Genomic DNA, 12,773 nt, shown 5'->3' with positions numbered 1-12,773 from the left:
GTAAAGAAATGCAACTGACTTCTGTATGTTAATCTTGTATCTTGCTACATTACTGAATTTATTTATCAGTTCTAGCAGTTTTTGTGTGGAGTCTTTAGGGTATCATACAGTGTATCATCTATATATAATTACAATTTTACCTCTTCCCTTCCAATTTGGATACATTTTATTTCTTTTTCTTGTCTGATTGCTGTGGCTAGGACTCCCAATACTGTGTTGAATAAAAGAGGTGAGAGTGGGCAATGTTGTCTTGCTCCAGATTTTAGCAGGAAGGCTTTCAGCTTTTCACCTTTGACTATTATATTGGCTGTGGGTTTGTCATAAATAGTTTTTACTATTTTGAGATATGTTCCCTCTCCATCCACTTTGGTAAGAATTTATATCATGAATGGATGTTGAATTTTGTCAAATGCTTTTTCTGCATCTATTGAGATGATCATGTGGTTTTTGTTTTTTCTTTTGTTTATATGGTGTATCACATTGATTGATTTGTGTGTGTTGAACCATCCTTGTAAACTTGGGATGAATCCCACTTGGTCACGGTTATGATCATTTTCATGCGTTGTTGGATTTGGTTTGTTAATATTTTGTTGAGAAGTTTCGCATCTATATTCATCAAAAATATTGGCCTGTAATTTTTTTTTCTGATGGTGTCTTAGTCTGGTTTTATTATCAGTGTTATAGTGGCTTCATTAAAATGTCCTTGGGAGTGTTCCCTGCTCTTCAATTTTCTGTAAGAATTTGAGAAGAATTGATGTAAATTCTTCTTTGTATGTTTGCTAGAATTCACCTGTGAAGCCATCTGGTCCTGGACTTTTATTTGTAGGGAGTTTTTAAATTACAGACTCTATTTCAGTTCTAGTGATCAGTCTGTTCAAATTATCTATTTCTTCTTGATTCAATTTTGGAGGGCTGTATGTTTCTAGAAACTTGTCCCATTTCTTCTAGGTGGCCAATTTTTGACATATAATTATTCATAGTATTCCCTTATGGTTTTTTGTTATTCTGTAGTATCAATTGTTATGTCTCCTTTTTCATTTCTTATTTTGTTTATTTGGATTTTCTCTCTTTTCTTCTTGGTGAGCCTGGCCAGAGGTTTGTCAGTCTTGTTTATCCTTTCAATGAATCAACTCCTGGTCTTACTGATTTTTTCCTATTTTTTAAATTTCTATTTTATTCATTTCCTCTCTAGTTTTTATTATTTCCTTCCTTCTTCTGACTTCAGGTTTTGTTTTTCTTCTTTTTCTAATTCTTTTAAGTGGTTGGTTAAGCTGTTTATTTGAGATTTTTCTTCTTTATAGAGGAAGGCCTGTATCGCTATAAACTTCCCTCTAAGAATTGCTTTTGCTGTATCCCATAGATTTTGTATGGCTGTGTTTTCATTGTCATTTGTCTCAAGGTATTTTTTAATTTCCTCTTTGATTTCATCATTGACCCATTGGTTTTTTAGAAGCATGTTGTTTAGTTTCCATGGAATCATTTTTTTCTCATTTCCTTTTCTGTGGTTAATTTCTAGTTTCATGTTGTTGTTGTCAGAACAGATGCTTGAGATAATTTCTATAGTCTTAAATTTGTAGAGGCTTGTTTTGTGCCCTAGTATGTGGTTAATTCTAGAGAATGTTCCATGTGCACTTGAAAAGAATGTGTAATCTGGTTTTTTGGATGTAATGTTGTGAAAATATCAATTAAGTCTAACTGTCCTATTGTATCACTTAGGATCTCTCTTGCCTTATTGATTCTCTGTCTGGAAGATTTGTCCATTGATGTGAGTGGGGTGTTAAAGTCTCACACTATTATTGTATTCCTGTCAATTTCTCCCTCTATGTCTGTTAGTATTTGCTTTATGTATTTGGGTGCTCCTATTTTAGGTACATATATGTTGATAAGTGTAAAATCCTTTTGTATTGATCCTTTTATCATTATATAGTGTCCTTCTTTATCTTTCTTTATGGCCTTTGTTTTAAAGTCTATTTTGTCTGATATGAGTATTGGGACCCCCACTTTCTTTTCATTTCCATTTGCATGAAATATCTTTTTCCATCCCTTGGCTTTCAATCTATGTGTGTTCTTTGCCCTGAAGTGCATCTCTTGTAAGCAGCATACTGTACACTCTTGTTTTTTTATCCAACCTGCCACTCTGTCTTTTGACTGGAGCATTTAGTCCATTAACATTTAAGGTAATTATTGATAGATATATATTTATTGCCATTTAAAACCTTATTTTCCCATTGATTTTATATTTCTTCTTTGTCCGTTTCTTTTTCCTTTTGTTTTTCCTTTCATCATTTGATGATTTTCCATTTGTATTATACTTACATTCTCTTTTTGGTTTTTGTGAATCTATTGTGTGTTTCTGACTTGTGGTTACACTGTTTTTCATGTATGTTAACTCCTTCCTATATATAGTTGCCTTAGACTATAGTCATATAGGCTCAAACACATTCTAGGGAAAAAAAATCCACATTTTCTTACTCTCCTCCCCCACATTTTATGATTTTGATGTCCTCTCTTACATCTTCATGTTCTTCTTTTTGCTATTCATTGTGGTTGTCATCGCTTTCACAGAAAATATTTTTGATTTTAAAATATTTTGATTTAAATTGAAAACATTCTGATTAACTTTGATTAAAACATTTCATTAAAATGTTTTAATCTGTGTACTGGTTTCTTTAAGTGATTATTTTCCAATTGTAATTTTCCTTTTCTTATAGATTCTTACTTCTTTTCTATTTAGAGAAGAGCTTTCAATATTTCCTTTAGGATAAGTATAGTATTGCTGTATTCTTTTAGTTTTTGCTTGTCTGGGAAGTTTTTTATCTCTCCTCTTCTAAAGGATAATCTTGCTGGGTAGAGTATTCTAGTTTGCAAATTTTTCCCTTCCAGGACTTTGACACTTGCTTTTGGCCTACAACGTTTCTGTAGAGGAATCAGCGGATAGTGTTAGTGGGGTTCCCTTGTAATTAACTCTTTGCTTTTCTCTTACTGCCTTTAGAATCTTCTCTTTGTCTTTAGCTTTTGACATTTTTATTATAGTATGTCTTAGTGTAGGTCTCCTTGGGTTTATCTTGTTTGGGACCCTCTGTGCTTCCTGTACCTGGATATCTGTTTCCTTCTTTACATTTGGGAAGTTTTCAGCCATAATTTCTTCAAACACATTTTTGATCCCTTTTTGCTTTCTTTCCCTCCTGGAATCCCTATTTTGCATAGGTTGGCATAGTTTATATTATCCCATAGGTCTCTTGTATTGCTTTCTTCTATTTTTTTAATTTGGCTTTCTGTCTTCTGTCTTGATTGGACGATTTCCATTATTCCTTATTCCATTATTCCAGGTCACTTATTTGTTCTTCTGCATTATTCATTTTGCTATTCACTGACTTTAGCTCAGCTTTTATCTTGGCAAATGAGTTTTCTAATTTTTCTTGGTTCCTCTTTCTAGTTTCTAGTTTCTTTTTTCTGTACTCTGCATTTCCATTGATACCCCTTCTGAATTCCTTCAGTATTTTCATTATCTCCTGTTTTAAATCAGTGTCTATCATATTGAATAGGTCTGCTTCATTGTTTGTTCTTTCAGGGGAATGCTCTTGGTCTTTTAACTGGGAGTGGTTCCTCTGCTTCGTTTTACTTTTATTTCTCTCTGTGAGTTTAGGAGAAGCAATTATATACTCTGGTCTTGGAGAGCTCTTTTTACGTGGGAGCATCCCTGTGTAGCTTGTATGGATTTAGTATTTTTGGTCTGAGGGCTTTTTTTAGTATGCATGCCTGGCACCTCTTTCCTCAGCATGTGCTGGTCATTATCCCCTTGATAGGTGGTATGCAGATGTGGCTGCTGGTGCCCAGTCCTGGAGTTCTCAGTGGTGGCAATGGCTCAGGAATGGCCCTGGGACACAGGATGGGAGCAGAGGTGGCTCACAACCACTCCTGGAGTTTGGGCAGGTGGCAGTGGGGGCTCTCAACCACTCCTGGGGTCTGCAAGGGTGGCAGTGGTGGCTTGCAACCACTCTTGGCTTGCAATGACTCCTGGTATCTGGGAGGGAGGTGGCAGGGGCCCATAACTACTCCTGGATTCCAAGAGGGAGATAGCAGAGACCCATGACCACTCCTTGGGTCTGGGAGGGTAATTATTTTTATTTTAAACACCTGAAATTGTTCTTCCTTTTTGAATACATGTATACATGCACAAACAAACCTGTTCAAGCATTTGAGCAAAATGTTAAAAATTAAAAGATATAATAACATACAAAATTGAAATGTTTGCTTCTCTTTTGTTTGTTCTTACCATTTTAGATGATGGAAAATTGTCCTTTGAAGAATTCAAAGCATATTTTGCAGATGGTGTTCTGAGTGGAGAAGAGTTACGTGACCTCTTCCATACCATTGATACACATAATACCAAGTAAGGAACTTTTTTTAAATCACTACATTCTGTAAACAAAGTAGAGAGGGCATGAACAAGTACATACCAATGAAACAGAAATGGAGTAAAGCTGCAGAGATCACCTTTTGTAACACGCCTATGTTCAGTTCTGAGATAGCCTCTAACAATTGAAATGCTGTGAAAAACTGAAGTTTGAACTGGAAAATAAAGATCTTCTGTAGGGAGTTCTCATAAAGAGTTTGCAGAATTAAAACAAAGCATAGGTTATAAATAATTCTAATTCTGCCATTAATAAGAAAGTAGAATTTTACCTTGTTTCTTAGATTTCATCTCAGTTTGCTTCATTTAAAAATTGTTCTAAGTCCATTTTTATATTACTGTAGTAAAATAGGAAATTGCAGCAATTATCTGGACAATTCAGATGGGTGTGCTGAACTCCAAATCAGTGTTACCTGAGAGATGTAGGTAATGTGGGACACAGAATTTTCTCTGAGCAATCAATGTATATAGTGATCTACTTGACTTATTTTCAAATCTGGCAAAATAAAATATGAGCTCTGAAAATTTGTAGGTTTAACTGATGCATTTTTTTGAGTCATTTTACAAGAAATCATTTACTTAATTTTTGAAATTTAAAGTGCTTTATTATGTTGCACTATAGGCACATCTATGACGACATTTCTAAAAAAATATTTGCTTCTCATGATCAAGCAAAATATTTTAAAAATATTATTTATGTGACAAAAGAGGAAAATTTAACTTGCAAGTTAAAGAGGAAAATTTAACCAACAAGATATATTTTCAATGTTTTCCTTCTTTCTTTCCAAATGTTTTCAAAGTGGTTATGTCACTATATTTAAAGTGATAAAAGGAAAAAATATATAATGAAAAATATTCTACCCAACAAGGGTAACATTCAGATTTGAAGGAGAGATAGTTTTAAGACAAGCAAAATCTAAAAGAGTTTGGTACCACTAAAATTTCTGTACAATAAATGTTAAAGGGAGTTCTCTAAGTGGAAAAGAAAGACCACAACGAGAAATATGAAAATTATGAAGGTAAAGGTCTCATTAGTAAAGGAAAATACACAGTAAAGGTGGTAGATCAGTCACTCACAAAACTAGTAGGGAGGTTAAAAGACAAAAGTAGTAAAATCATCTAATCCACCATAAGTAGTTAAGGAATATTTTTTTAAATGCAAAATGTGAAAAAAAAATATTAAATGTTGGGTGGGGGTGCAGGTCTGTTAGAATGCATTTGAACTTAAGAGATCAGTAAAGTATAATTATCGTGTGTGTGTATATATATATATGCACATATATATATTGTTATATATAAACCTCATGGTAACCACAAACACAAATCTATAATAGATATACACACAAAATAGAGAAAGGAATCCAAAAATAACACTAAACATAGCATCGAGTCACATTGGAAGAGTGCAAAAGAAAAAGGAAAGAACAATAAAGAACTATAAAAATGAACTGAAAACAATTAACAAAATGGCAATTGATACATACTTATCAATAACTACTTTAAATGTAAATGGATGAAATGCTCCAATCAAACAACACAGAGTACCTGAATGGATACAAAAATAAGACCCATATGTATGCTGCCTACAAGAGACTTACTTCAGGTCTAAAGACACACAAAGACTGAAAGTGAGGGGATGCAAAAAGGTATTCCATGCAAGCAGAAATGAAAAGAAAGCCAGGGTAGCAATATTTATATCAGATAAAATAGACTTTTAAACAAAGACTGTAACAAGAGCCAAAGTAGGACTTTACATAATGATAAAGAGATAAATGCAATAAGGAGATATAACATTTATAAATATATTTAAATCCAACATGGGAGCACCTAAATATATACAGTTATATATACTAAATAACTAATGAGTCACTGAAGAAATCAAAGAGGAAATCACACAAATGAAAATAGAAACACAACAATCCACAATCTATGGGACACAGCAAAAACAGTTGTAAGAGGGAAGTTTATAGAGATACAAGCCTACCTCAGGAAAGAAGAAAAATCCCAGAGAAACAGCTTAATCTTACACCTAAAGGAACTAGAAAAAGAAATGCCAACAAAATCTAATGTTAGTATGAAGAAAGCAATAATAATGAACATAGGAGAAATAAATGAAATAGAGACTAAAAAAGAGAAAAAAAAATCAATGAAACTAAGAGCTGATTCTTTGAAAAGATAAACAAAATAGATAAAACTTTAGACAGACTCATCAAGAAAAAAGGAGAGGTCCCAAATCAATCAAATAAGAAATTAAAAAAAGAGAGAGGTCCAAAATCAATAAAATAAGAAATGAAAAAGAAGTTACAACCCATGTTATAGAAATAGAAAGGATCATAAGAGATTGCTAAGAACAATTATACACCAATAAAATGGACAACCTAGAAGAAATGGATGAGTTCCTAGAAACATAAATCTCCCAAGACTGAATCAGGGAGAAATAGAAAATATTAACAGACCTATTACCAGTAATGAAAAATAATCAGTAATAAAACAAACAGAAGTTCAGGACCAGATGGCTTCACAGGTGAATTCTCTCAAATATTTAGAAGAGTTAATGCCTATCCTTCTCAAACTATTCCTCCCCCCACAAAAAAAATTTGAAGAGGAAGGAATGCTTCTGAACTCATTGCAAGAGGCCAGCATTACCCTGATACCAAAACTAGACAAAGACCCCACAGAAAAAGAAAATGATAGGCCCATATCTCTGGTGAACATAGGTGCAAAAATCCTCAACAAAATTTTAGCACATTGAATTCAACAATACATTAAAAGGATCAAACAACATGATCAAGTGGGATTCATCCCAGATTTATCCCCCGGATGCAAGGATGGTTTAATATCGGCAAATCAATTAATAGGATATACCACGTTAACAAATGGAAGAGTAAAAATCATATGATCATCTAAACAGATGGAGAAAAACTTTTGACAAAATTCAACACCAATTTATGATTTTAAAACCTCTCGACAAAATGAGTGTAGAAGTAATATACCTCAACATAATAAAGGCATAAATAACTAATGCACAGCTAACATCATATTCAACAGTGAAAGGTTGAAACTTTTCCCACAAAGGTCAGTAACAAGAAAAGCATGCTCAATCTACCACTCCTATTCAACATAGTACTGGAAGTCTTAGCCACAGCAATTAGACTAGCAGAGGAAGTAAAAGAATTTAGATTGGAAGGAATAAGTAAAACTGTCATTGTTTGCAGATGACATGATACTATATATAGAAAATTCTATATAGTATAGATACTATATATAGAAAATTCTAAAGACACCGCCAAAAAACTACTAGAACTTTCAATGAATTCAGTAAAGTTGTAGGATAAAAAATTAACATACAGAAATCTGTTGCATTTCTGTACACTAAGAACAAACTATCAGAAAGAGAAATTAAGAAAACTATCTCATTTACAGTTGCATCAAAACTAATAAAATACCTAGGTATAAATCTAACCAAGGAGGTAAAAGACCCATTTGGAAAACTATAAAACGTTGATGAAAGAAATTGAAGATGACAACATACAAAGGGAAATATATACTATGCTAAGGGATTGGAAGAATTAATATTGTTAAAATGTCCATGCCACCCAAAGCAATCTACAGTTTTAGTGTAATCCCTATCGAAATACCAATGGTAATTTCCACAGAACTAGAACAAATAATTCTAAAATTTGCCTGGAAACACAAAAGACCCTGAATAATCTAAACAATTTTGAGAAAGAAAAACAACACTGGATGTATCCCACTCCCTCATTTCAAACTATACCCCAAAGCTACAGTAATCAAAACAGTATGGTACTGGCATGAAAACATAGAACAGTGGAACAGAATTAAGAGCCCAGAAATAAACACATGTTTATATGCTCAATTAGTCTACAACAAAGGAGGCAAGGACATACAATGGAGAAAAGACAGCTTCTTCAATAAATGGTATTGGGAGAACCAGACAGCTACTTACAAAATAATCAAGCTGGACTACTTTCTCATGCCATATAAAAAATATACTCAAAATGGATTAAAAACATAAATGTAAGGCCTTAAACCATAAAACCTTTAGAAGATAACACAGGCAGTATGCTATTTGACATTAGTCTTCGCAATATTTTTTTGGATTTGTCTCCTCAGGCAAGGGAAACAAAAGCAAAAATAAATACATAAGACTACATCAAACTAAAAAGCTTTTACACAGTGAAAGAAAATATCAGAAAAATGAAAAGGCAGCCTACTGAATGTGAGAAGATATTTTCAAACTATATTTTGGAAAAGAAGTCAGTATCCAAAATATACAAGGAACTCATACAACTCAACCTCAAAAAAAAAAAAAAAAACCAAGTAAAAAAGGGCAGAGGACTTGAATAGATATTTTTCCAAAGAAGAAATAAAGATGGCCATCAGACACATGAAAATATGCTCAAGGTCACTAATTATCAGCAAACTGCAAATGAAAACCACAATGAGATATCACCTCATACCTGTCAGAATGGGTACTATCAAAAATACAACAAATAGCAAATGTTGGTCAGGATGTGGAGTAAAGGGAAGCCTTATGCACTCTTGGTGCGAATGCAATTTGGTACAGCTACTATGAAAACATAGTGTAGCGTTTCCTCAAACAATTAATGATAGAACTACCATACAATCTAGCTATTTCACTTCTGAGTATTTTTCTGAAGAAAACAAAATCAAAAAGATACATGCACCCCCATGTTCACTGCAGCATTATTTACAATAGCCAAGATTTGGAAGCAACCTAAGAGTCCATCAATAGATGGATGAATAAGGAAGATGTGGTACATACATACAATATAATACTATTCAGCCATAAAGAGAATAAAATTTTGCCATTTGCAACAACATGGATGGACTTTTGGAGGATATAATGCTAGGTGAAATAAGTAAAATAAAAAAGGCGAATACTGTGTGATATCACTTACATGTGGAATCTAAAAAATACAACAAACTAGTGAATATAACAAAAAAGAAGCAGACTTACAGATGTAGAGAACAAAATAGTGGTTACCAATGGGGAGAGAGAGGGGAGATGGTCAATATATGGTTGGGGGACTAGAGGTACAAAATACTATGTATAGAATGAATAAGCTACAAGGATATGTTGACAGCATAGGGAATATAGCTAATATTTTTTAATAACTGCAAATATTAAAAATTGTGAATTGCTATGAGTCATGGGGATGAATTGTACTGCATGAGGAATACAGTCAATAATATTGTAATAACATTGTATGATGATAAATGGTAACTAGATTTACTGTGATCATTTTGTAATGTATAGCAATATTGAATCACTATGTTGTACACCTGCAACTAATCTAGTCAATTCTTCAACATCAAAAGAAGTGTTTTCACTTATCAGAAAGCCAGCATGTCCACATTTTTCAGTCAGTTAGAGGAATACATGAAGAAATTAGCATAATTCCTTGTAGAAGAGATTCACAGCACAGGCAGGGAGAATGATCCCCTGGAGGCAAAAATGATTCTTCCAGTATAGCAATTTGGAGTTCCAGATTGTCAGGATAGACCAAACAGTAGACCAGATGGAAGTTTTGCTGTTATATCAGACAGTGAACACACAGGAAAGTTTCTTGGGGCCTGCAGATGGAAGCCTGTGATAGAGATGGACAACTGATGTCTTCAGATCAGGTGTTCCTTATTCCAGACTAAAATAATTTTTTTGGATGCTGAGCACTGGGATTTCAACCCAGTACTTGTTAAATCACTGAAGCACACCAACGCAAAAAAAAAAAAAAATTACCACCTACAAAAAATCATAGTTCATCTTGAGCTAGACTTGAAAGTTTAAAATTTTCTTTCTTAACTTAACATGAAACTTTTCTCTCTAAAGTTTCACTTAATTTGTTCAATTTCTTAGGGCCATGCAGAATATGAATATTTTATAACAAGTCTTTCTAATATTTGAAGACAGTTTTTATGCACCAATAATGAGATAAAGTCCCATAATAATTGGAGAGTAATAATATCAAAGGGTTTGTTTTAGATGATAGAATTTTATTCCTTCTGAAACAGGAAAATCCGTTCATCTTATACTTGTGCATAACAGTTAAATTTTAAAGCTTGATTAGTTGGTTGATGAAACCGCCTTCTCCCTTGAGTTACCCATTACCCTCCTTAAGTAGACACATTTTATGGGCATTAGGAAAAGAAGGCAGGATCAGTACCCAAGGAATAAGTATTTAGTAGGTTGGCCTGAAGACCAAAGCCTGCACTGCATTATGACTAGAAAGGTCATTCCAATTCCAATAGCTCCAATAGTGGGTAAGAGATATCTCCCTATTAACGTAGCCTATACATCTTCAACTAGCACTGAACACTAAGAGAGCAGCACCAAGTGCCTGGAGGATAGGGCAGACCCCAGTCCCAAGTGCTAAGCTAAGGAAGTATGGCATGACTTAGAGTCATGAAATCAGAAAATGGAAAAAGGTGTTGTAGCTGTATATCAAGAGAGCACAGTGAAAATCAAAGTCCAGAGAATACAGGCTAAAGTGTGGTAGACACACTGGCTGTGTCAGGGTTGAGCTTTAGCAATATAGATTGGGCAAAGGAACACTGGCAGAAGAGTACTCCAAGTATTCAGACAAAGCCCAAACTGCCCATGAGCAAACTCACAGAGAACGAAGAGTCCGGATGGAGCATTTTATGATCAAGACTTACCTCTTAGAACCAGATGGCGGGCTGACCTCTGTCCAGGCATTAAGTTGCCTCTTTGGCATAAGCAGACAAAGCCCAACAGATGTATACTGTTTTCCACAGAAAGGCACGTTAGCTGACACATGTGGTCAATGATGTTAGTTTAGCATGCTTATACGCCAAATGAGGCATGGCACCAGAGGAGCCAAGGAAACTAAGGAGGGAGAGAATAACATTCTTTTTATAGATTTCCCTCAACTTCTCCTAAGCCTTACTTAGCAGAGTTCACAGCAGGGCAGAAGATGTACTAGGAAGGACTTTACTGGTTGTGAGTGACAGAAACATAAATTAAGCTGACTTAAAGAAATAATTATCTGGTTCATGTATCTGAAAAGTCCAGAGGTAGGTTTCATGTGTGTTGGAGCAAAGTGCCCAAACAGTGGTGCTAGGAATCTGTCTATCATCTCTCACCTCTTCTTTCTCTATGTTAGCCATTCTCTTGTGCAGACTCTCTTGCTGAGAGGTCAAGATGGTTACGAGAGGCTCAAGGTTCATATTGCCACCACCTTGGCAAACGCCAGGAGGCTGGTTTTCTTTCAGAGTAGTACCAGCAAAATTCTGGTCTTGAATTATGTTAGCCTGGCTTGGAGCTCATACACATCTCTGGAAAATCACTGTTTTCAAGGAAAAAATAAAGTGAAAAGGAACCAGGATGCTATTATAAAAATAAGGGGGAATAAATTCTGGGCAGGCAAAACTTGAGTCCCCTGTAGATCAAATAACCACCTACTCAGCCTCAAAGACTTCCACTTACCATCTCATATTTTAGAGGACAAGGGGCTTGGTAGAGTTTCAACTCCAGAGAGTTCCTACAAAGTGTGGAGTCAATCCGGAAAATCTGAAGCTATCTATATGGGAAAAGATTGAAGCCAGGCAGAAATCTTTGTTTTAATAGGCATCCTAGTTCCATTGAGCTATGCAGGACCCTAGCCCTCTACACCTGCCTCTCTTCTTGACCATCTGATTGTGTCTATTCTCAATCTTCCTGTTTTCCCATACTCCACTAGAATCATGCCTATAATCCCCCTTCTTTTTCCTTATGGTCCTACCAAGTCTCTGTATTTGCAGATACTGCAAAAAACTTAGGCAGACTTAGTGAGTAACACCTGGTCTTTTTTCTCTTAGTATTTCTCCATAATCACCTAACAGATTTTCTGGGCAGTTCTCACATATCACATTATCCTTATTTTTTTTAATTTAAAAATTAGAAAGAACTGAGTATATAACTAAGAGAAGCACTATTTGATTACATCCTATAGAGGTATACTTTTTGCCACATTCTTAGAGACTGAAAATAGAAGTCTTACAACCTTACCAAGACTCACTCTAATCTATAAGCAGTTCTCCAGTTATTGATTCCATTTCGTCATTGGAACTAACCTGTAGTCATCAAATTTCCTTATTATTCACTCAATTTTTAAATGTGCCTTTCACTCCAATAATTTCTGAAATCCATTTATTTTCTTTGAGCATATCTACTTCATGAAGATATGGAGAGAATCAAACAAGCTACTTCCTAAGAGTTACATTTAAAATTCTTTTCTTTCCTGTGAAGGCATTTCATTGGCACCACCACAATTTCCTCCTAAATCAGACCATTCCACAATTTGCAGTGCTGATTGGG

The 12,773-nt window shown here is 34.5% G+C and overlaps 1 protein-coding gene across 1 annotated transcript in view; it reads left to right on the top strand.

Annotated features, from left to right (window-relative positions):
- NECAB1 (N-terminal EF-hand calcium binding protein 1) overlaps positions 1-12,773 on the top strand; it is a 284,871-nt gene that overhangs the window by 76,733 nt on the left and 195,365 nt on the right. The window contains exon 3 of the mRNA XM_029223075.1: positions 4,285-4,393. Within this exon, the coding sequence (XP_029078908.1) occupies positions 4,285-4,393 (109 nt within the window). The remainder of the gene's footprint in view (positions 1-4,284; positions 4,394-12,773) is intronic.

This window comes from Monodon monoceros, unplaced genomic scaffold, assembly GCF_005190385.1.
Source record: "Monodon monoceros isolate NGI ecotype Baffin Bay Population unplaced genomic scaffold, NGI_Narwhal_1 Super_Scaffold_14, whole genome shotgun sequence".
Classification (NCBI taxonomy): domain Eukaryota; kingdom Metazoa; phylum Chordata; class Mammalia; order Artiodactyla; family Monodontidae; genus Monodon; species Monodon monoceros.
Note: the sequence above shows the minus strand (reverse complement) of the source record. Positions and strands in the feature narration are given on the sequence as shown.